Source organism: Danio aesculapii, chromosome 9, assembly GCF_903798145.1.
Source record: "Danio aesculapii chromosome 9, fDanAes4.1, whole genome shotgun sequence".
Classification (NCBI taxonomy): Eukaryota; Metazoa; Chordata; class Actinopteri; order Cypriniformes; family Danionidae; genus Danio; species Danio aesculapii.
In genome coordinates this window covers 7,665,748-7,692,196 of record NC_079443.1, presented here as the reverse complement: position 1 = coordinate 7,692,196, position 26,449 = coordinate 7,665,748, and the positions used below count along the sequence as shown (strand labels likewise).

General features: G+C 36.9%; 2 protein-coding genes across 2 annotated transcripts; one reads left to right on the top strand and one right to left on the bottom strand.

Moving 5' to 3' along the window:
• Positions 1-1,235: 1,235 nt before the first annotated feature.
• Positions 1,236-7,590, bottom strand: tmem41aa (transmembrane protein 41aa). The gene is made up of 5 exons (XM_056464718.1): positions 7,354-7,590; positions 4,889-5,039; positions 2,482-2,643; positions 2,239-2,377; positions 1,236-2,160 (listed from the first exon to the last, which is right to left on the bottom strand). The coding sequence occupies exons 1-5, from the start codon at positions 7,524-7,526 to the stop codon at positions 1,940-1,942; spliced, it is 846 nt and encodes a 281-aa protein (XP_056320693.1). The 5' UTR covers positions 7,527-7,590; the 3' UTR covers positions 1,236-1,939.
• Positions 7,591-8,312: 722 nt separating this feature from the next.
• Positions 8,313-22,395, top strand: ehhadh (enoyl-CoA, hydratase/3-hydroxyacyl CoA dehydrogenase). Its single transcript, XM_056465647.1, has 7 exons — positions 8,313-8,654; positions 8,987-9,090; positions 10,996-11,165; positions 11,362-11,473; positions 13,493-13,597; positions 19,842-20,180; positions 21,053-22,395. Exons 1-7 carry the CDS (start codon positions 8,581-8,583, stop codon positions 22,303-22,305), a joined length of 2,157 nt encoding a protein of 718 aa, XP_056321622.1. The 5' UTR covers positions 8,313-8,580; the 3' UTR covers positions 22,306-22,395.
• Positions 22,396-26,449: the final 4,054 nt, after the last annotated feature.

Here is a 26,449-nt window from a genome sequence, read left to right as displayed (position 1 = left end):
CATGCAGTCACTATTTTTACTTGGCGATTAAGGGTGCTTTCACACTTGGTTCAATTGCCTTGTCCGATCCCAAGTTCGATTGTCCACCCTTGCCATCTTCTCGGCTGGTTTTTGTTCACACCGTCTTTTGACCATCTGAACATCTAACTGCTGTTGTGTGTACAGCTGTTACTACAGTGATGGATGGCCACGAAGGCCAAGGTACCGAAATGGAAAGACGTATGCACATCACAGTCGATCTGCTTTTACTGAATCTTTTGGTTTTGGTAACATACAGGGAGCGGTTTACGTCTATCTGCCGCAAAAATATTAAAAACGTTCAGAACATAACACAATGTCAACCAGACATTCAACAGAGACAAACAGACATTATCACTGTGTTTGCGCTGGGTCAGTCCCACTTGTCGCCAAGTTGGGTGATACACAGACATACACACGAATGAACGTTATGAAAACTAAAGTTTGTTGTACATTTTAGAGTTCACTTCCATTATTTGGAACGATTGCCTTCTCATCAGAAGTGAACCGGACCAGGGTTTGCGCTAATCGTACACCAGACCACCCTTTTTAGGTGGACTCTGGTACAGTTCGTGGTTGCGCACTCGAGTTCAGAAGACAGTGTTCACACTAGCTAAACCATACCGGTCAACCCTCCCATTTTTTTCTGGGATTCTCCTGTATTTTAGAGTTCTATCCTGCAATCATCCCGTAAAGGTATTTTCCTGTATTCCTCCCGTATTTTCAGTCTTTTTCTGAAAGGTGGCAATAAACGTTAAAGAGCTGATCCTCCCTATACGCAACTCATACCACCGAACCACCAGGGGCCGCCCCTTGCTTTTAAATGTGAATCTGTTCTGGTTTTCCCCAGGTTTTGCCCACAGTCCAAAAAACATCCAACCCAAGTAAACTGAACATCCCACATTGGCATCATAGTCAAGCCCTTAGCAAGCCGTATATCTCTCCTTAACCTCACTTTATCTGTCAATAGTCAGAAATAAGTCAGTGGTGTTCATCAAGATCTACCTGAGCTCAAACTCCCCTCTCACCCTGCTAATGGGAGGGAGCCCAGGGCTCGAGGATCTTATCTCAGGGCTCTCTCTTAGGACAGGTAATGGATGGTAATCCACCTCTTTTCTCATGCTTGCATTGACTTTTATGCAATTTACTTGTAAAAATACTTGTGATCGCATCTGTGTTGTGGACATTAGTGATAAAAACACTGGGTTCCGTTCGCATTGTGAATTGCACAGGTAAGTACAAAAAGATTTGCTTTAATTCACCATTTAAAGACACTAAGTTGGGTAGGCTTAGACTGGGCATAACTTCACACACATTAGATGCTTGCCTCCCCACAATGACACAAAACCTTTATCTGATATTTACAAATTCCATTTCAATACTTTCAAGTGCTTCAACATGGTTAAATATTTTCCCAATCAGTGAGGTAGGTCCCTTAAGGCAAATGTGAAACTTCCACAAGAGTAACCAACAAATAAAATCCACAATATCCATGTTATTACAGTCTATAAATACAGAAGAATAATATTAAATACCCCAAAATTAAACCAAAAATAAAACAGAGATGTAACTGATGTGCATTGTGTAAAAGGTACTTAACAGATTGTAACTGAAGAAATTGTTTCTCTAAGAATTTTTGTACATGAAGTTTTGTACATGAAGTACATGAAGGCAGGATTCAGAATTCAGGCCCAATGACATTACAGAAAGACCCAATAGACCCTCCTAAAACATGCAGCAAAAATACACTTCTGTCCCCTTTACCCATTACAATCCAAACACAGAATAAGAAAAATACATTTTCCTTTTTAAAAATGTTAGGCCACCCAAACATACAGAGCTCTTAAAAGCCACATCTTATAGAAATAGTAGCCCCCCACAGTGACCAAGGGGAATCGAATCATTGGCACCACACTGTCTCTTATCGGTTCTTCTTGTCTTGACTGAGTCCATTTGTTTCGAGGCCGTCCAGATGGAGATGGCGAGTGCTGTATTTACGGATCAGAGCTCCAGGCAGCAGAGCAACACAGGCAGTGAGAAGCAGTTTCAATACCACACTCCAAGAAAACAAGTCATCCAGAGAGGAAATCTGAGACAACATTGATCCCGTCTGGACGCAGATGAAGTTATACGGCATCAGGCCTGAAAGGACAATTCAGATGTCAACCAAATGCGGATATCAAAAGGAAATGTTCTCTGTTGTCAATCGACTGTGTTTACCAATGAAGACAGCCATGAAGAAAAGAGAGACAGGAATATTCAATATTGGCGAGGTCATGTTTAAGAACCAGTTTGGACTCATGGGAAAGAATCTCAGGAACAGTAGGAAAAAGAAAAGACTACTTCGGTTTTCCTCAACCTGGAGAAAAGTAAAAATGAGTAAAGTTGAGTAACAAAATCAAGCAATGATTAACAGATTTCATAGTTTCTGACTCCGTAGAAGACCACAATAACTGGATGTACCTTCTTTTGCAGCATGGCAACCTTGTCAGGGAAGAGTTTCACAATGTGATGTTTGCCAAATGCCTGGGACAGCAGGAAACAGAAAGTGGCTCCTACTGTGGTAAGGACACAAGCAAGAAGAAGACCAAACCATGTCCCAAACAAGGCCCCAGCTAAGATGTTCTGGGAAGAGAGTCATAAACCTGAAGTATAAGTCAAGATCAAGTATACAAAAGGTAGATGTACAATATTGAGAGTATGGTGTTTGTGTTGACCAGGGGTGTCTAAACCCGGGTGTCCTGGAGAGTTTAACTCCAACCCTAATCAAACACACCTAACCAGCTAATCAAGCTCTTACTAGATATACGACAAACTTCCTGGCAGGTGTGTTGAAGCAAGTTGGAGCTAAACTCAGCAGGACAGCTGCCCTCCAAGACCGAGTTTGGACACCCATGATGTTGATGGTCAAGGCTGTGTTTTATTCTGAAAGGCTCATCTCTATGCCCCAATCTAGGGGTCCTCAATTCTGTTCATAGAGATCTACCTTCTTTCTGAGTACAATTCCGAATTCAATTCCAATTGGTTCAGTTGCTGTGTTCAACTCCTGGGATGTTCCTACACACTGACAAACCCCAAGAGCTGACTTTAAATCAAGAATTCCGCCTACTGATCTATACACTTAGACATTACATATATATATATATATATATATATATATATATATATATATTTATTAATGAATAAGTAAATAATCAACGGCTTGTCATGCCTTAAAGGATAGAAGATGCACAACATGGAGGGGAAGAACTGCCTCGACATGAAGCAGACACTTGCGTTCCACTACAGTGAACAGTCACTCATAGCAGTTGCTATGATTACTACTAATGTTTGGAGGAAGCATGTTTATTTCGAACTGTGATCAAAACTGACTGGAACTACTTTCCTTTTCAACGAAAATAATGCACAGCCTCCAGCCAATCAGAGTCTAGAATGTCAACAGACCATGGAATAAACACGCACACACACACACACACGCACGCACGCACGCATGCACACACACACACACACACACACACACAAGTGTAAATTAGTGATGCCGCTGTTTTACACTGACATGTTGGAAACTGAGGTAAAAGAAAGTTTTCCATTCGTGATGATGACTTTGTGGTGACATTCATGTGCATTCAATATGATTTATCTCACATGACTTGAATGCACCATTTGAACAGGTTTGGAGCTGAACTCTGCATGAAAGTGGATGTCCAGGAACAGGGTTGAGGACCTCTTTAATCAGTTTACCCTCCAGAATTATAGTTGGATACTAAAAAAGGGTTTCTTGGAACCCAGTCCTGTGTCACAAATGAAATGTGCGAAGAATGATGGGAGCAAAAAGACCCATTTTAAAGGGTCATTAGAAGTGGCCAGTTTTGTGCACTTCAGTTTGGATTGATCCTTCAATATGGCAGCCGTGATTGTTCTCACTCTGAAGTGCTCTTTGGAGAGTTTATGCCATCTGGACCACAGCACAAATTGACCCCTGTTGGTTTTCTTTCAATTCACCCAAAATCAACAATATGAAAAAGTCTCTAATGTAGCTTATGAGACAGAAAAAAACAACAACAATAATAATAAAAAAACGAAATAAATAAATAAATGCGTCTCTGGATTTGAGTGAATATCGTATCAGCCTCATAGGACACATGCAAGGACAATTGGAAACACTTCAGGAATTCATTCATTCATTCATTCATTCATTCATTTTCCTTAGGCTTAGTCCCATTTTATCAGGGGTCGCCACAGTGGAATGAACTGCATTCTACTCCAGCATATGTTTTAAGCAGCAAATGCCCTTTCAGCTGCAACCCAGTACTGGGAAACACCCATACACTCTCACATTCACACACACTCAAACACTACAGACAATTTAGTTTATTCAATTCACCTATAACACATGCCTTTGGACTGTGGGGAAAATTGGAACACCCAGAGGAAACCCACGTGAACACGTGGAGAAAATGCAAACTCCACACAGAAATGCCAACTGGCCCAGAACTTGAACCAGCAACCTTCTTGCTGTATTGTGACAGTGCTAACAACTGTGTCACCCCACTTCAAGAACTTAAAAATAGTGATCTAATTGGTCAAATTCTCCATTAATTCGGAAAATGAGACTTCAATTTCAAATTACCTTCACAACTTCTCAGTTTGACTGGTTCTTTGCTATTTTACAAGGTGTTGTTTTTTCCACATGGAAACCAATGGAGGTCAATTTGATCATAAGAAAAATAAATAATCTCTAAATTTGTTCATTAGTGATACATTTGTACAGTCTTTCCAAAACACATATACATACTACAAAAGAAACTACAAGAGGAAATGAATAAAATGCCTCAAAACCGCAGTGATTGTGTGCAAGCTGAGCTCTTACTAAAAAAGAGGAACCGGGAATGGCAAAAGCCTGCTTGTAGAGGTAGGCACTGCAGAAGAGTAGCAGCACATATCCTGTGTGCTCGGTCTTATAAAACTGCAGCAGCTCTGCCATCTCTTTCAGCTCATCTAGGTCTGATGGAAACTTCAACCTGGACCAAAATAAAGTCACATGACAGAGTGGACAAACATGTATGGACAGTATCTCTGGAGGCTATGCATAAGGTTCAAGGACACAGTAGTCAGACGCTCTTTTGCAACATTTAAAATCAACAGTTCATGGGTTACCTGCCTTTATTAAACCAGAAAATCTGAGGTAAAAAAAAAATCTAGCTATTGATCATTTATTCAATTCAATTCAAGTTTATTTGTATAGTGCTTTTTACAATAATTATTATTTCAAACCAGCTTTACAAAAGGTGCACATTATTGCATTACAATCAAATTAGTAGAAGTTAAGCTTATAAGTTACCATAACTTTATTAGATACTATAAACTAGGCCCACACTAAATCTGTGCACGCAAAGATCCGCAGATTTTCAGCTCATCGAGTCCATTTATTTAGTTATGTGTAAATGTGTGTACATTTATATTTAATCAGTTTTTAAATTAATTTCTGTAATATTACTAACTAATATGAATATGTTCATATGCTTTACTTGCAATAAAGTGAGTAAAGTAATAATTTCTATCTTTTAGTAGATATATGGTAGAAATATTATATAAGACTTGCTATGTTTACCAAAAAAGTGGATCTAATAGGATTTGCATTGTAAACAGTAAATGTTTAAAAATTATATATTTTTTCCCAACATATTAAGTTTTTAGTTATAATACACTCAAAATCATTATTGACATGAAAATGTTCATATAACTTATTTACAGTTTATAAAGTAATATTTTCTGTCTTTTAGCAGATATATTATATAGTAGACTTGCTTTGTTTACCAAATAAAGTGGATCTAATTGGATTTGCATTGTAAACATTAAATTCAAGTTAAAAAGGTATTACTTTTTAGTTCATATATTAAGGTTTTAGTTATGATACTCCTAAAATAATTTCACATAAATCTGCAGATTTTCAACTAAATTCTGTGCAGAAATAGCAAAAATGTCTGCAGATTCCATCTGGCCCTACGTATAGGTGACTTTCATGTGTACATGTACATTTATAAAATGTAAGCACAGGTAAAATTGGTAAAAACATTTAAAAGGTAGAAACATTTAAGGGACATCCCACCAAGCAATTTGTTTTGTATAACAGATGTCTAAACATAGATGGCTCTGCTAAAACAAAACTAAATTTGGGCAGCCAGTGAAAATCTAATAGACGTCTAGCCCAAAACAAGAATGCATGCGTGTAGTCATTAGGCATGGGCCGGTATAAGATACTGACGGTATGATAACCTTAGATAAAAATAGTGATTACTACTCTAAAATATATATATATATATATATATATATATATATATATATATATATATATATATATATATATATATATATATATATATTAAATGTCTGGGTAAAAACAAAAACTCTTTTCCCCTTTGAAAACAATATAATTTATTTTATGAAAGATTTATAATATTTTGGAGCAGTAAACATGTCAGGCTAGATAATTCAAATTAATCATTGCTGCATCACTGCTGTCTTTATTAGTTTAAAAAACACTGATTTCTTTACAGTTTAAAATGGCATCTTTGGACATTTTTTCTGCTGAAAATACTGTTATCCTAAATATATATATATATATATATATATATATATATATATATATATATATATATATATATATATATATATATAAATTTAAAAAAAAATCTTACTCATACCTTAGGAATGGTATTAGAGAAAATTTGGCAGTTTTAAAACCTTGACTTTTCCAACCCGCGGAATACCTTGAAAACGGTTATGTCCCATGCCTAGTAGTCATTCATTCCGGTGTGTTTGATGACTAGTTTTGGGCTATTCTAAGGTTCTGGCTCTTACTATTTTTATGTAACCTACAATGAAATAGACCTGGAAACGAGAGTGATGTTAAAATTACAAATATCTTTTGGAGCAAAAATTAATGCTGTTGGCATTAGCAAAGGCAAAAAAAATTGGATGCACGAGAGTTAAAATAAAAATAAACAAGAAAAAAGTAAAAGCTATCATGAACAATGTTCTAAATTAAGTTTAAATAAATTGAAGTGCTCAATAAGTGATTAGTTAAGAATAAACGTATGTAGTATAAACATGGTAGGACAAAAACAGATCTAATTTTACTACCAAAGGACAAATGACAGCTGGAGACAAGGACAAGACAGAGACGATCCATTACGTAAACGCTTAACAGTCTTGTTTTTCACACTTTCGCTAGATACAGATTTTCAAAATATTTACATAAAACTGAAATATCAGAAGACAAATCCAGCTGTGAGAGTTACAAATAGCGAAAGAGCCAGTATTAGAGAAGCACACCTGGAGGAGGCAGTCTCCATTTCACTTGCTTTGTCTCCATCTTTAGCGTCTGTCGTCTCTCCTTCATGGCTCTGTTTAGGCAGCTGAGGTCCAGGAGGGAGAAAGACGGACAGTAAATAAAGGTAAAAAGTAGCCGTCAGTATTACAGCGACCAGTCCAACAAGCGAGCGCATGACGGAAGATCTAGAGGGCGCAGATGCTGCATGTTCAATTCACTGTGGAGAACTTCCGGGAGCGGCAGCAGTTCGAATCCTACATGAACGAAGGCCACAGTGAATATTAATTAGACTGTGCTGCCGCTGATTGGTTGCTTTCTTCAGCAGGACTCACTACGTGTTTAATATTCATAAGCAAAGCTGACTAGTTGATGATTCCCTGGTAGTTTACAAAATAATTATTAACATTTGCCGTTTTATATTAAAATGAATCCTTAGTGCAAACAAATATGCTGGAATATAAATGTGATAAGATATCGCATGCTGCAAAGCAAAATAAAAAATTCTTTAAAAATAATTAGTTATTTATAAAACAAAACTTAAAAAAACATATGAAATAATATCTCGTGTTTTTCTTCTCGTTTAACATTGTTTTAATCCATGTACAAACTTAATACAAGCATCTCACATTTTTGAAAAATAAAAATGAGAGAGTATATTAACAGTAAAGAGCAGTTATAAACAGTTATTGCCAGGGGCAAGAAAAAATAAATAAGGATAAAATAAATAAAAAATACCATTAAACTAACAGTTAATTAATTAATTAATTACACTCATTAATGTAAAATAATTTAAAGTCATTTAAATTTACACAATGCTTCGTTTTTCTGAGCTTTCCCGTTTCTAATGTATTACACTGCAACATTGTTAAATCTCTTTCAACCATTTAATACTAAACATTTATACTCGGTTTGACCTGACGTCACGTTACGCAACCATGAGCCAGTCCTTCACCATAGTAGATGTGTAAATTCGCTTCCGGGAATGGAAGTGTGTCCTGCGGTGACCAGATGTGATTTTTTGAACATCTTATTTTTTTTATTTTTCTACTCTCAGTCAATTGCAGTAGAAGAGATTCTAAAAATGTGACCTGTCGTCACTTTAAGACCCGCTCAAATAATTAAAGCAGGAGTGGGTGTGATTGCATATTGACGCACTTGAGTTCTCTGGTCACAAGTTTCAAAGTCCTGCACTTCTTTCAACTCATAACAGCACAGTTGAGCTCAACACAATGGCCCGATATGAACTTGTTAAACGATCAGTAGCGCTGATCACTCTTACCAACCCACCAGTCAATGCCTTAAGGTGAGTGAAACTTCACTAATAAAGCTATTTACTATTAAAACGTTTAGTGTCAAAACTTAACACACTTTCGTTTTCCAATCAATTTGTACGTGTTCTCAATAAATAAACCCCAAACTATAGTGATTGACGAGCTTGCATACATTATATGGTTGAATGTACTTAATTGCATGTCTAGAAAGGTTTGCATATTTGCAATAAATAAGTAATAAGATTATTACAAGTTTGCAACATGCAAAGTGTCATTAAAAGGTCCATTTTCAAGAGCATTATTATAAGTCCAGGTAAGTCAGTATCTGTATGGATTAATTTGCTCATCTGCTCTTTCTCCTCAGCTCTGCAGTGCGTCATGCCATCTCGAAGACCATGGAGCGAGCCCTGAGTGACCCAAAGGTCACAGCTGTGGTGATCTGTGGAGAGAATGGTCGATTCTGTGGAGGTTAGAATATAGAAAATTTAAAATAAAGTATTGCTTTTCTGTGAAATCCGTCAACTCTGACTGTAAAATTTGCAGACTGGCTCTTATTTTGGTAACTATTGCAAGACTTTGGAATTTGTCACCAGCAAAACCTTCGTTAACTTGTCCTGCCAATTAGGGCAAAAGTCGACCATTCTAGCCTTAAAGAGACTGCATCTTAAATTTACGTGCTGTTTGTGTAATGAGGCTGTAGATTAAAGGTAATGACATTGTAAATAATGTTCACCTTTAGGCGACTTTTAGCCGTAGTGTATGTGTGTGATTGTGTGTATAGGTGTTTCCCAGTGATGGGTTGCAGCTGGAAGGGCATCCGCTGCATAAAACATGTGCTGGATAAGTTGGTGGTTCATTCCGCGTTGGCGACCCCGGATTAATAAAGGGACTAAAAGAAAATGAATAAATAAATGTTCACTTTTTTGCACATAGTGTTTTGCTTCATATGATGTCAGTGCATGTTTGAGCCACATGTTTTGTTGTTGTTTTACAGGTTGACATTTTTTGGTGAAAGTGTCAGTAGTTGTTTGCCACCATGGACCATGGTTTCATCTAAAAATCTTTTTAAAGTGCTGCTAAAGGGAAAAAGACACCTGCTGTATTTCTTGGATTAATAAATAACTATTGCCACCTAGTGGAATTACACAAGAAAACATATTTTCAAATTAAGATTAAGATTAATCCTATTTTTACAATATTCACTGTTTTATATTGCGCTAATGTTTGGCAAAACGCAAGTTTAACATTAAGCTCTTAATGTTTTTGGTTGTACCCAGAGAGTGTTTAAATTTTTTACATAATATGAATGAATTGCATAACAGCTGTATTAAGTTTTGACGTGTACTTACAGTGTTCTTACCGAAGAAAGTGCGAGGATATATAAGGCAACTACACAGTTAAAGGTTAGGTTCAAGCGTAGGTTTAGGACTAGTTAGTCAGGTTATGCAATGACGACGACATAGTAATTACATAGTAAATACTGTATATGTAAAACAGGGACTTTAAAATGAACTATTACCAGAATACTTAAAGAAATAGTTTAAACAAAAATGAAAATTTCCTCATAATTTACTCACCCTCAAGCCATCTTTGCTGTATATGACTTTGTTCTTTCAGATGAACATAGTAGTTTTACTTTTTATTTTGCTCATTCATGCTGTATTATGGTATTGGGTAATGGCTTTTGAAGCTTCCAAAATTGCATAAATCTATTGAAAAATTAAGATTTAAAAGGATTTCACTGTAATTTCATTGTTGTTTGTTATCATCTTCTTTTCACATAAACTGTGTGGAGCTTCTACTATTGGTTATTCATGTTCGTCTGTTCATACCAGAGCTTCTGCTGTGAATGTGTCTTATATACAGTGTGTTGAGCGAGAGCTCAGCCAAGAAATTGTTGGGAATGTTTATTGTAAATTTAAATAAATAAGTAAAAAGTTGGAGCAGAGCATTTGGCAGCCACTTAAGTCTGTGATTTGAGTTTCTGAATAAAAAAATGCTAAATATTTTTGTTAAAAACACATTGATCTGCTTCATCATAAGACATGTTAACCCTCTGGCACCATATGAGTAATTTTATAACAGATTTATTCACTTTTCGAAGCTAAAAAAGGGACACCATTATGGAAAAGCCAGGATAAAATTTACAACTAAGAAAATCATATAAACATATAAACTGAGGATGGCTTGGTGTATTTCTGGTGTATTATTCATTTTTTTGGGGTGAAGAATAATTTGGGTGTTTAGAATAATTATTTAAAATAATTTTTTAAATAATGTTTAAAATAATAATTTCTCACATTTTAACATAATATTAGATAATTCACTTTCTAGAGACCAACTCATGTCTGATGTTGATGAATTCTTCTACAGGCGCTGACATTCGTGAGTTTGCTGGACCATTGAGAGGACCTCCACTAGTTCCCTTGTTGGATGCCATAGAGGCAGGAGAGAAACCTGTGGTTGCTGCCATAGAGGGGGTTGCTTTAGGTGGAGGTTTTGAATTAGCACTAGTCTGTCACTACCGCATCGCACACTATAAGGTAAACCGTTTTATGCTGCTGTTTATTCTTTAAAGTTTTCATACTAACGACTTGCTTGCGCAAGCTGTCTAGTGCTGATAGGTCTTTAGTTAATTGGTTGAACTTTGATATCAATATTTCTTCAAGTTATCATAGCAGGGCAAGGTTGTTGTTTTGTGGTTTATAAGAAGAGCTTGTCCTGGATTATTTGTTCAAGGCACGTCTTGGACTTCCAGAAGTGACTTTAGGCATTCTGCCTGCTGCGGGGGGAACGCAGCGTCTACCCAGACTCATTGGAATTCCTGCTGCCCTAGAACTGATCACCACTGGTAAATCATACACTTATCGCACTGGCAAACCTGCAATTCATTCCAACCGATTTTGGGCCCGTTGCTAACTTCAACCACACACTTTCTCTGCAAGAATCCTGAAAACATATTGGACAGAAGTGAACAGGTGCAAATGCATGAAATATACAATTAAAGACAAATTAGTTAGCCCTGCTGTGAAGTTTCAATTATTTTTCAAAGATTTTCCAAACAATGTTGAACAGAGAGAATCATTTTTTAAACAAAATAGTTTTGATAACTAACTTCCTCTTTCTTTGCTATGACAGAACATAATATTTTACTAGTTATTTTGTAAGATACTAGTATTTAGCTTACAGTGCAATTTAAAGGTTTTGTGCAATTTAAACGTATTGCATGGCAATGATTATAATGATTTTATAATAACCTTTGTTATAACATAGTTTTACCAAGAATGAACATTAGAAGTTATGTTTAAAGAAACACTATCTTTCTGAAATGAATCATATTTCCAGTAATTACAAAATCACCAAACAACGTCAATAAACCATCCTGGGAATTACATGAACAATAACATGTTTAATTTACTTCAGTCAAAAGCCATTCACTGACCAAATCTCAACATGACATGTTAAATTAACCCCAGTAAAAGCCATTCAATGACTAAAACTCAACATAACATGTTAAATTAACCCCAGTAAAAGCCATTCAATAACAAAAACTCAACACAACATGTTGTTTACAACAGTAAAAGCCACTCAATTACCAAATTTCAGCATAACATGTTAAATTTACCTCTGTAAAAACCATTCAGTTGACATAACTCAACATAACATGTTAAATTTACCTCTGTAAAAGCCATTCAATGACCAAATTTCAGCATAAATGTTAAAATTACCTCTGTAAAAACCATTCAATTAACATAACTCAACATAACATGTGAAATTTACCTCGTTAAAAGCCATTCACTGACCAAAACTCAACATAACATGCTAAATTTACCTCGTTAAAAGCCATTCACTGACCAAAACTCAACATGACATGTTAAATTTACCTCAGTAAAAGCCATTAAATGACCAAAACTCAACAGCATGGTAAATTTGCCTCAGTAAAAGCCATTCAATGACCAAAACTCAACAGCATGGTAAATTTGCCTCAGTAAAAGCCATTCAATGACCACAACTCAACACAACATGTTAAATTTACCTCTGTAAAAGCGATTCACTGACCAAAACTCAACATAACATGTGAAATTTACATCTGTAAAATCCATTCAATGACTAAAAGTCAACCTAACATGTTAAATTTACCTCTGTAAAAGGCATTCAATGACTAAAACTCAACATAACATGTTAATTGTACCTCAGCAAAAGCAATTCGATGACCAAACTCAACATAACATGTTAATTGTACCTCAGCAAAAGCAATTCGATGACCAAAACTCAACATAACATGTTCAATTTATCTCAGTAAAATCCAGTCAATGGTCAAAACTCAGTTAGCCGGAAAAAAATAGTACAAAGATGGAGTGATTTGCTAAGAATATTCCCTATTATATAATGTATCACAACATATTCTCAGAATTGAATAAACTCCCACTAGATGTCAGTATTGTATATTGTTTCCAATTGATTTGACTTGGGTTTACAACATTAATTCATCCACTAATAAATACATACTAACCCTCATATCATTCTTAATGCATACACTGTTCATTTTACAGTGGAACACAAAAGTAATGTTTTTTCTGTGCTTTTTTCATACATTTCTTTTGAACATTCTCTAGCTGTTTATTCCTGTGGTTAAATAACAGCTTGCAGGATTGAAAATTTGTGAGCACGAGTCATTAATTGAAGTTTTTTTGTGTGTGTGAGCCAATCGTTTAACAAATGAGCACAAATGTGATTTCAGTTGTTTTATGATTATGCTGGGATGTTCCTCACCTGTTTTCATAATATATCGTGTGTAAAAATAATCTAGTAAAGCATCCTACATGACTCAGTTTAGCATCAGTTGAATGATCTTTTTTTTTTCTAACAGGACGCCACGTCTCAGCGCAGGAGGCTTTGAAGCTGGGCATGGTGGACCAGGTCACAGAGCAGAATACTTGTGAGGTGGCTCTGGAGTTCGCTCTGAAGGCTGTAGGTATGTTTTGTGCTTGTGAAGCAGATATACGGATATTAAACGAGCGTAAGGGAATCCGAGTCTTTGGCAGGCTTTCAGAGTCAGGGGGGACGCACCAGATAAATCCTTTGTCGCAGCAAATGGAATTAATGTTTCATATCCTTGTCAACGAGATTCAGAGTCGTTCTATGCTGCTGATCCATTTTTCAAGAAGTGGAAAGGAGCAAACATTATTCGAATATTAATTGCGGCCCCTCTGAGCATTGAAGAACGTTTTGAGCAAATTACATTTTTATTAGGAGTCAAGTTCTTGTGGAGTATTGTGTATCTTTTATTCAGTTTTATGATAAGAGGGTATTTATATGATCTCAAACTGAAAAAAACATGGTAATGATTGTATTTAGGGACTTAGCTTAGAATAAAACTGGCTATTTATGGTTCAAGTGAAGTATAAAATCTTTGTTAATGATATCATATACCGAATAGTGATTTTTTTGCAAAGTTATTAGGCGCTCTCTGCAAAATGAATGTCAATGCTTCAACTCCTGCTTGACCCCTCATTTCCTTCAATAATGACAGAATCATTTGAGAGCAATTAAATCATTGAAAGGACTGCTGGATTCTTGTGAAGCGATTCATCTTCTTGTGAGCGTGGCTGTTGGTTGTATTCCAAGAGAGAGCAGATCTTTTGTAATGTGACAGTCTTACGGAGAGATCCGGGTTCATGTGGAGTCAGGATAAGCTTTGGAGGGAGATTAAAGATTGGCCACACAACTAATGCTCTCTCACTGTAATCACACGCTGAGCGAAGATCAACACGGCCAAATCCTCACAACAGTCAACTAAATGGAATTGCAATAGCAGACGTGGCACAGGTATAGTGGACGTCCGCCAAATGCACCTGACTTCACTGACTAAAGGGAAATGCCTATTGTAAACGGTCCAGACCAGTCAGAAATGTCAGGATGTAATTATGGTGATTCCACTGAGAATTTGTTTAAAGGGAATGACCAGGAACTACTGAAAAGGATAATCAAACTTATGAATGTGAAAGTACATAATGATAATTTATTCTCTTTACCTCATTATAACAAATCACATAGTTAGGCATGGGACAATAACCGTTTTCAAGGTATACCGCAGATTGAAAAAGGTTTAAAAACGGCCAAAATTGTCTTTTATACCGTTCCAATGGTATATGAATTTTTTTTTAAGTTTTTTTTTGTTGTTGTTGTTGTTGCTTTTTAGGACAACAGTACCTCCAACAGAAAAGACTTCGACTAATGAAGACAGCAGAAGTCACTAGCTATGTTTCCATCCAACTATTTTAACAAAAAACGGATGATGGAAGTGCCAAGATGCAAATAAATTTAGAAAATACGCATAAAAAAACATATGTGCATAAATGAGTAGGATAAACTTTTTATTCGATAAGAAAAGATGCGCATAAACTACGATGGAAACACTTTTACCGAACAAATTCCAGTCTGCGCATTAAAATTAGTCATTGTTATAAGAGATCATGTGATGATAAAAATGTGTCAATGGACAAGCCAGCAGGCTGAGCACATTGTAAAACATCTGAAACGTTGTTTTGGTCATTCTAAAATGCGTTAACCATTTCAGTATTAGTGTTATTATATTATTAATTACCTTCAGAATTGACAAGAGTGTCTGTGCTTCACAATTCATGCCTTTAAACGCTGCCACACGTTCATAACGTGTCAGCATTGTCTTTTAAGACTCAAGTAATTAATTAAATAAAGAAAAGATTGATGCAGCTTCTCCTATCACAGCAAATTCCGTCTTTACTGTTGATATTTGGCACCAGTTAATCAGGAAGTGACGATTTTGATCTCTGACTTATTGGATGGAAACGCTGCTTTATTCACATGTCGTTTTTATGCGAAATTCCAGTTTTGCGCATATATTTAATTTGCATGTTTGGATGGCAACACAGCTAATGATTCATTTGAATTGTTTAGCCTGACTTGTTTACTGCTTCGAAATATTTGAAATGTTTCTCAAATTAAAATATATTGGCTACATCCGAAATCGTCTACTACTCAGTAGGTACTCCATTTGAATTTACTACTCAACGGATTGAAAGTATGTACTATACATTATGAATGTGAGTAGTGTGAATGAAGCTCAGTCGTACTACATTCGCCATTTTTTCATCACATGAAACACCGCTTCACTCCCATTCATGAATTCTCTCGTGGTGCATGATAGGATAGCGTAGCGTCGCCGCAAGTAGTTGGTCATCTTGGTATTTCTAGCATACTGTTTTTTATATTCCTATGAATTCTGACATATTACTCGGCTCACATCCTGTTTTTAGCGTACTATATAGTATGGAAGTATGCTATTTCAGACGCAGCCATTGTTTTCAAAGCGGACAAAAGTTGTTGTTTTTTACCCAGATGTTTAAAATGAATATATTTTAGAGCAGTGATCACAATACCATGAAACTGTGAAATTTTTATCCAAGGTTATCATACCGTTACAATCTTATACCGGCCCATGCCTACAAATAGTAGAAGTGTATAATTGTTAACCCTAACAGGATACAATTAATAATGTGTCACCTCCAAAAAAGAGACAAATCATCAACTTAGAATTATAAGGTTCTATCTGACATTTTTGTCAAAATTTAGTTATTGACATATTCTTATTAAATGACAACTTATTTACATTATGGGATGTTTTTTTATAAGTTGTTTACATTTTAGGACTTTTTCTTTGAAAAACAAATGTTCCACACATACTGTTTGCTATATGGAATGCAAAAACTTTGAAGCTCAATAACTCAAAATCATTCAGAACGCAGATAGAACCTTATAATTCCAAGGTGACGAATTAAAGCAAAACAAATTCTGAGTGCTCACACTATTTATGGTTCAGGGTTTGCATTCTTATCTTAACTAAATTAAAGTGTACCAAATCAAGTATATTTCAAAGTATTTTAACCAAACTAATTTCCATTTTGCTTTGAAATTTCAGGTTTAGGACGAGCCCCCATTTGTTAAAAGCAGAAAGAATGTTTTGATATTTATCTTTTAATATATTTATGTAGCGTTAATATCTAAACTTTTAATCAAGTACTAATAAAGAATTTACTTTGTTATTTTGTCGCAGTAGTATTGTGTGTGCGTGGTATTGCTTTTACTTGTTAAAAATATAATAAATGATGATAATAATAAAAAAAATCTATTTATTAGCAAGTATTTAAATTGAAAAAAAAACAAAAAACTATAATAGTAAGAAATGTCTGTCGAAACCCAAATCTGTTCGGCTCAGTCTTCGGCTCAGTCTGTATTTCAGATATTGCCACAGCGGAATGAACCACCAACTATTCCAACTTATGTTTTATGCAGCGTATGCCCTTCCAGCTGCAACCCAGTACTGGGAAACAGCCAGACACATTCACATTTACACACGCACTCTTACAGTATGGCCAATTTGGTTTATTCAATTCACCTGTACCGCATGTCTTTGGACTGTGGGTGAAACAGGAGCACCCGGAAGAAACCCACACAAACAGGGGGAGAACAGGCAAACTCCACACAGAAATGCCAACTGGCCCAAATCCACATATTAGAAAATGATTGATAATGAAATTATTAAAAACATCAATTAATAAAAATAAAATGTAAGAAAGTAATACAATTGAGTATTAAAATTGTATTAAAAATATTGCAGCATTACCAACTCAACAATTTTGCACAGTAGCAATATAAGAATATTAGTATACTTCATAATGATGATATAAAGTCAATATAATTTTGTTGTATCATTGCTTTCAAATCACTAACATGATTAAAGATTTATTAATATAACTTTTTTGTTATTTCATTAAATCAACTTTTCAATTTTAACTTTTAGATCAGAACTATTTAACTCATAATTTTTTTCTTTTAAAAATGTCAATTGTAACAGAAAACCATGTAGAAATAAACCACGCTAATTCTCCCTCAACACATTTTGTAGCATCTCTCTCTCTCTCTCTCTCGTCTCTCATCGCTACAGAGATTTATCTTGTTTTGCAGTTGCTGAAACATCTGCCACATGCACCTATCAGGATCTGACCCAGCCGTACTTAAATAAATCACAGCATTAGTGATTCACGTCCAGCCCACATCATCACAGATTAACCACACATACATCTACATCATCCAGCACAGAACACTAGATGTCAAAAGTATGCGCTCAGTATACTTTTATTTACCTGTTACTTATAATCACTGAACAATCTACATACTGTATATCCTTCATCATTTGTGGATTATTGCTAAATTGAGAGAAAAATGTAATATTTGGTGCTGCTGTATTTAGGAAATAAATCATGTTCTTTAATGCAAGATGCTGCAGGCCAAAACTCCTTTTTCAATTTTTAGAGTATGGCATTTTTGTAATGTGCTTTGTGTCATTTTCATTTCAATTAATTCATACTGTATATTTAAGATCAATTTTCTTGAAATGGGATTATTCTCATTTTAAATTGAGAAAATAATCTAACCTTCAGCAGCATTTACAAACACAACAGTTTTATCAATATCTATATACAGATTTTATTAGATTTTATTTTACAAAGGGATTTGTTCATACATAAAATTCCTCTTTATATAAATTTAATCTCCAGAAAAAAAATCTATATTTTCTGGATTATCACAGTATTTTCATTATTTATAGAAAAATATTTATAAAATCTCCTCTTATATAGACATAAAAATGTTGAAAAAAATTCATCAAGAATTTTGAGCCCAACTTCATCAAGTTTTGAGATTTTGGGCTATAAATGTGTGCAAATTAGTGCATATTTAATTAAATAATGCTTCATTTGAATACTTAGACATAACATTTGTAAAATATTTACATTATTTGCTATATTTAATATGATCAGTCAACTGTTGATGAATGATGATAACTATTTTTTTTAGCTCCTTCACATGGAGTGTCCTGCAAAAACAGTGGTGAAAGTGAAAAAAAATATTGGTTTGTGGTTCTGCTGGCCCTTTAAAGCTCATCAGAGTGACCCAGATTCCAGAGAGAAAGATGAATCTAATGCAGTTAGACGCTATATTGAATCAAGTACCGCCCTGCGTAATCCTTTTACTGAGGCAGGAAGTCAAATGCTAGAACCACTAGAAATTTCGTTTTGATGAGCTGTTGTGTGTGTGTGTGTGTGTTGATTTGTTGTGTGTGTGTTTGTGTATGTGCGTAGCCAGGAATGAAGAAGTGTGAATGGGTGTATAGCTGAGTATGATGATGTAGACACTGAAGTTGTTTGGCTCATTGACATTTTTATGTTATACTTCAGTGGTTTTCAAACTAGAATCCATAGAATCATTCATAGTAAATAAATAAAAGAAAAGAAATTTCAATTAGCAATTAAAGGGTTTTTGCAGTAAAGCACATATCACATCATTCCACATACTGTAGACCCTTCAAGTAAAATCAATTAAATGTTCCTCTTGAAGTGAAAACACAGCCGTACAAATAAATAAAATAACACATGCACGGGTTATTTATTTCATATATATATTTAAAAAAAAAAATATATATATATATATATATATATATAATATATATAAATATATATATATATATATATATATATATATATATATATATATATATATATATATATATATATATATATATATATATATATATATATATATATATACTGTAGAAAACACTTTTTGTGAACCCTATGTATGAATTGTATGAATGATTTTTGAAATGTGGAGAAGTGACTGAATTTAGCCTTGTCTTTTAGAGGTGGAAAGTTTCTGATACTAAAGAGCATTTGATTGGTCAGAAGACCTGATGATATCAGAGTATAGAAGAGTGCTGTGATATCATAATTTTTTATTATTATTATTGGCAGAAGTGAGAAACTGTACATTTTGAATACATGAATCTTCTAAATGCAAAGTTTGTCACTGTTTTGAAGAACAATAATGACTGTCATATTTATACATACACCCCAAAAAGGTTTGATTTTGATTTAAGGTGTACACTGAAAAAAATGATTCATTAGATTTGCTAAATTTTTTAAGGTAATTGGTGGCAAACTATTTATATGGGCTGAATTTAAACAAGCAAATTAAGTTGGACATTACAAAATTTAATAAGTTTGATTAAATTCTGCCTATAAATTGTTTGCAAACACTTAACCTAAATTTTGAAAATCCAATGAACATTTTTTTTCAGTTTACTTTAAATCTATTATGTTTTACTTTCATATATTTCATAGGCAAACCACTGTCTTCTCGAAGACTGAGCACGCTGACCACACCCTGTCCTCCAGATCTGGATGGCGTATTCGAAGTGGCCACCATGCAAGTCCAAAAGAAGGCTCGAGGAGTGATGGCACCTCTGGCTTGTGTTCAGGCGGTGCGGGCAGCTACACTGCCTTACAGTGAGGGGATAAAGAGGGAAAGTGAACTGATGGCCACTCTCTTCAACTCTGGCCAGGCTCAGGCTCTTCAGTACAGCTTCTTTGCTCAGAGGACAGCTGAGAAGTGGACTTTACCCAGTGGAGCTCAGTGGAACAATAGCAAACCCAGAGAGATCAGGAGTGCGGCCGTCATAGGTAACAAATGAAAAAGTCTTTATGTGCATGAACAAGGCCTGGGGATTATAGGAGGGTTATTATCATTAAGTAAAACCAAAACATTTGATATCAAAGTTGAAGTTAAAATAAAACAAATAATGGACATTTAATGAAAAATCTAAATGAAATAAAAATATTATCTTGATAACTGAAATTGAAGCACTAAAATTAAATGAAACTTTTGTGAAAATGAATTAAAGCTAAAAATTTATATAAAAAATACTAAGCAAATTGACAACAACAAAAAAGATTCACAGAAGTTCTCAAAAACATTAATATTAAGTTTTATTAATTTATATTAACAATTATTATATTTTCAACCCTACAGTAGGTCTTACTTACTCGGTTATAACCTATAATAATAATAATAATTACATTTTTGTTGGATTTCACTGACTTTCGTTGTATGTGTAGACAATAAACCTTTTAAATAATAATAATAACAGTTTCATAAATGATTCATGTCATTCAAAAATACTTTCTTATTATTGTTATTATTTTTCAAGTAATTTGAATTTATATAACTTAAATTGATTTCAATGCTTACGTTTTGTACATTTGTAGAACAATACAAAATTTGACAAAAAATGTATTGTCTCATTTCATTTCAGAATTCTTATCTTGGGCACTTATTGGTTACTTTTAATGCACTAATGTTGAAAACATGTGTTTGCCTGATATTTAAGACAAGCAGACATGTTCTCTTATCCGCAGAGGCTGTTTACAAACCATCATGCATAGAAATCCGGCACAATTTCACCAGTTGTCAATGTGCTTATATTGTTTTAATGCTATTCAAATTGGTTGCTTTCTTTTGCTCTGTATTAATCATTAATATGTCACCCTTCTAGGTCTAGGCACTATGGGAAGGGGCATAGTTGTGTCTTTGGCACGAGTGGGAATTTCTGTCATAGCTGTGGAGTCAGATAAGAAACTTTTGGAGACTGGCAGGCAGATGGTGATTGGCATGCTGGAAAGAGATGCTAAAAGACGAGGAGTGAGTGCCTCCCTCAGTCTCCTCAAGTTCTCCCTCAGTCTGCAGGACCTGAAGGATGTGGATCTCGTCATTGAAGCGGTCTTTGAAGACATGGCACTTAAGAAGCAGATTTTCAGGGAACTCTCCAAGGTGTGTAGACCAGCCACTCTGCTCTGCACTAACACCTCTGGTCTGGATGTGGATGCGTTGGCTGGTATGACGGACAGACCTCAGCTCGTGGCTGGGATGCACTTCTTTTCACCTGCTCACGTCATGAAGCTCCTGGAAGTCGTCTGCGGGCTTTGTTCCTCAAATGAAGCCATTGCTACAGCAATGAGCCTTGGGAAGAGGATGGGGAAGGTGAGTGTGGCAGTTGGAAACTGCCCTGGTTTTGTTGGAAACCGCATGCTGATGCCTTACCTAGAGCAAGCTACCTTTCTGCTGGAAGAAGGAGCTACGCCTGAACAAATCGACAAGGCTCTGGAGGACTTTGGTTTTGCGATGGGAGTCTTCAGGATGTCTGATCTTGCAGGCCTTGATGTTGGTTGGAGAGTCCGGAAAGAATCGGGCTTGACCGGGCCTGATGTTGACCCAAAAGATCCTCCACGTAGACGCCAAGGGCGAAAGTACTGCCCTATTCCAGACATGGTCTGCGAGCAAGGACGGTTTGGCCAGAAGACTGGTCGTGGATGGTACATGTATGACAAACCAGGGGATACAAATGCCAAGCCTGATCCACTCATCCAGAACCTTCTGAAGACCTATAGGACCAGGTACGGGATTCAACCACGCAAAATCACGGATCAGGAGATCATTGAGCGATGCCTTTTCGCCCTGGCCAATGAAGGCTTCAGAATTCTGGAGGATAAAATTGCAGGCCAACCTGAAGATATCGATGTCATCTACCTATTTGGTTATGGCTTTCCAAGGCACAGAGGTGGACCCATGTTCTACGCCAGTATGGTGGGCCTGGAAAGAGTGCTGGAGAGATTGGAGTATTACCACCATGCTTTTCCTGATGTGCCTCATTTGGAGCCCAGTCCTCTGCTGAAAAAACTTGTGGCTCGCGGAAGTCCTCCCATCCAAAAATGGAGAGAGCATATTAAAAGCATGCACAGTCATCTCTAAGTGCACTATGTTCAACGTGCCAAATATGTTCAGCTTAATGCACTACATAAAACCTGCCGTTAATAAAGAATTGATTTTCTAAACTCTTCACCTTGTCTCCTTGACACTTATTATGTGTCCTTGAATAGGTTTTAATGGCCTCTGGCTGTGTATTTTTAGCTTTTCTTAGAAGCAAACTCTTGCGGTTTCCCATTAGCGCTACTGTCAGTGATTACCTTGTTTATTTTTGCACTGATGTCATCTTGGTTTTTCATTCACTCTGCATTAACCAAGGGTCCTTTTTATCTTTGATGGAATTTTCTAGGATGAGAGGGTTCTCAGAAACTGCACAAACACCAACAACAAAACTATTATCAGTTAGAATTCTGTGTACTATTGTTTAAAAAGGGTAAAGGGTATACAGTTGAAGTCAGAATTATTAAACCCCATGAATTATTAGCCCCCTGTACATTTTTTTCCCCAATTTCTGTTTAACAGAGAAAATATTTTTTTCAGCACATTTCTAAACATAATAGTTTTAATAACTGATTTCTAATAACTGATTTATTTGATCTTTGCCATGATGACAGTAAATAATATTTAACAGAAAATTTTCAAGACACTTCTATACAGCTTTAAGGAACATTTAAAGGCTTAACTAGGTTAATTAGTTAACTAGGCAGGTTAGGGTTATTAGGCAAGTTATTGAATAACGATGGTTTATTCTGTAGACTATCAAAAAAGATATACGATTAAAAAATTCAAAGGAGGGCTAATAATTCTGATTTCAACTGTACATTTATTTATGTGATTCAAAGCTGAATTTTCTGCATACTTACAACAGTTTTCATTGTCACATGAGCCTTCAGAAATCAAAAACAAAAAACTTTACCCCTAACTTTATATTGCTACTGTGAATATACACAGTACATATGTACAGTGCTCAGCATAATTGAGTACACCCCATTTTGAAAATGAATATTTTTATCCCTTTATCAGTGAATATAGGCAATGTATTTTGGTGCATTTAAACAAAACAGATTTTTTAAACAGATATATTTATTAAAATAATATTTTAGTCATCAAACATTTAGAAATTTAAAGATAATACAATTAAATTCAAGCAAAATGTTGCAAAAAATCTACAACCTACAAAGTTTCAATTAAATTGTTAATTTTTTTTGCTTCCCCTTCGGGAGGTGGAACTTCAATGCTATGTGGAAAACTTCCACCATGTGGATTTTGTTCAGAAAGCCAATCATCTGAAAGAGTATATAATCGGGCCAATGAAATGCCAATGAGTTGGCAGCGTCAGGAGCATGGAGACTCCACCCCGAGTCTGTTCGGCTGATATGGGCACGATTCGGGGAAACCCAGATCGATCTGTTTGCTTCCCCCGAGAACGCTCATTGCCAGCTCATAGCCTCTTGGCACGGATGCACTGGCCCACAGCTGGCCTCGGGGCATGTGCAAATATGTGTTTCCCCAGGGAGCCTGCTCGCGCAGTTACTGTGGAAGGCCAGGGAGAACGAGGAGCAGGTCTTGCTTGTTGCGCCTCTCTGGCTCAACCGGACCTGGATGTCAGAACTCTCCCTCCTCACGACGGCCCTCCCCTGGTAGATCCCTTTGTGAGAGGACCTACTCTCTCAAGGACAGGACACCATCTGGCTCCCTCGCCCAGATCTTTGGAACCTCCATGTGTGGTCCTTAGACGCGAGGAAGACTTAGGTAACCTATCGACTGCGGTGGTTAATACCATCACTCATGCTAGAGCCCCCTCGACGAGGTGCGCCTGCGCCCTGAAGTGGAGACTATTCACTATTCACATCTCTCGCAGAGAGGACCCCCAAACTTGCCAGATCAGCGTTGTGCTTTTTTCCTTCAAGAGAAGCTGGAGAGCAGGCTGCCGCCTTCCACACTCAAGGCTTACGCGGCTGCCATCTCCGCTCTCTATGATGCGGTGGTTGGCAGCACCAAGGGAAGGCATAACCTCATCATCCGGTTCCTCAGAAGTGGTAGGTGAATTCATCCACCCCGCCCCCTTCTCATGCCCTCTTGGGATCTCGCCCTTGTTCTCACAAGTCTGTGTACAGATCCCTTTGAACCACTCGACTCAGTATCTTTAAGATTTCTCTCCCTGAAGACAGCTCTGCTGGTTGTGTTGGCATCAATTAAGAGGGTCTGGGATCTGGTGGCATTTTCGGTCAGTGACACGTGCCTGGAATTCGGGCCGACCTACTCTCACTTTGTCCTGAGACCCCACCCTGGCTACGTGCCCAAGGTTCCTACCACACCGTTTAAGGACCAGGTAGTGAGCCTGCATGCACTGCCCCTGGAGGAGGCAGACCCAGCCCTATAATGGGAATCTATCTGGACCGCACTCAGAGCTTTAAATCATCTGAGCAGCTCTTCGTCTGTTATGGTGGTCGGCAGAAGGGATGTGCCATATCTAAACAGAAGTTGGCCCACTGGATAGTGGATGCCATCTCCCTCACTTACCAAGTCAGGGCGAGCCAGTTCCCCAGGAGTTCATGCGCACTCCACTCGGAGCATCGCAACCTTTTGGGCGCTTGCACGCAGCACCTCTCTAACAGACATCTGTAGAGCTGCGGGCTGGGCAACACCTGATACATTTGCAAGATTTTATAATCTGCGAGGTGATTGAGGAAACAACTCGGTTAAGGTGTTGTAACATGCTTGCTGCGCCATTGTCCCTAACACAGAGATACGTAGGTTTATGCACTCTGTAAGTAAAGTTCCCCGCTTAGGCGAGCCCTGCAGAGATTCCTCCGAGGCCCCCAGCATTTACTCAACGGAGGAGTCACATGCTGGCCCGTTACGTTGTAGGTCTGCCCGCTGGTCAGCCCGTGTTCTGGGTATAGGTGCCTGCCATGCGTGATCCCCACTAGGCTATCCCATATGCTTGTTCGGCCAAGGTGCAGTCCCCCTCACAGGCGGACCCGTGTTTTCCCTCTCCGCTAACCATCTTATGGCTCGTTTCCACTGACCGGTACGGTACAGTTTGGTTCGGTTTGGTACAGGTCACCTTTATCAGGCTTGCGTTTCCACTAACAAGGGTACCCTTTTGGTGGGCGTGGTGTATGACAGACAGTTTCAGTCGACGTCATTCTCGCTCGAGGAAATGTCTACAATAAAGCTGTACAGGTCACTTACATATCATATGAGAAGCTCTTCTCACAAAACAGATGCTTCATACACATAAATGCTTGTGTATAAATGTTTATTAGTAATTTTTCAATGAACATGAGTTGATTATAACTGCAGATCAATGATAGTGCGAAACAGCCTACTGTAACGTCTGTGATTATATTAAATAACTAAATAAATGAACATATATAGACGCATACAGCCCCTTGCAGTCTCCAAAATGTTACCAACTACAGAAGAAATACACACAGCAGACATTTTCGTCCGTATTTATGTTCAAAACAATACAATACAAATTATAGCCTAGTCAGTGAAAACCTCTCATCTGTGTCTGTAATCTTCCGCAGCACACGTAGCCTCTGTTAGAGAGTAATTCCGTCAATCTGAGTTCATAATAGTCCAAAATGTGAAGATAATAAGTTAGTTATACATGGCATTTTGTTCATGTTTGCTGAAAAAATAATGTGCTCCTTTTTTTCCGGCTTCTCCTTTGTTTCTTCACGCTTCACTCTCGCGTTTGTCAGTGTCTGACAGGATCGGGTTTTAAAAGCACATCAATAATCAAGCGCAGGTAATTATCATCAGCTCAAGAAGTTTGTTATTTCAGATATAATGTTAGACGCGCGCGAGCGCTAGCAAGAAAGCGAAACCGCTCGCGCCTCAGACTGCCTCGTAAAAAACTACGGGGCACAGGGTAAATCTGCTCTTCTTCTTGGCTTTGTGGCTGTTTATCAAGACGACGACAAGGTTTGTTTGAGCCCAGGTCGACCATGGCTCGTTATTATATGTATAAATCATTCCGCTGTAATGTCTCGGCTCGTCGGCTGTGTATTTCAAACATGGCGGGTTTTTTGTTTTCATTCTGGCTTGTTGCGTAAGCGAATGACGTATCTCTGTAAACCAATAGCGTTCAGCTGCGCGTCTAGCTCCGCCTTTTGGTACCCTTTCTCGTCTTTGGTACCCTTTCGAAAGGGTGCCGAAAAAGTGGTACGGTACG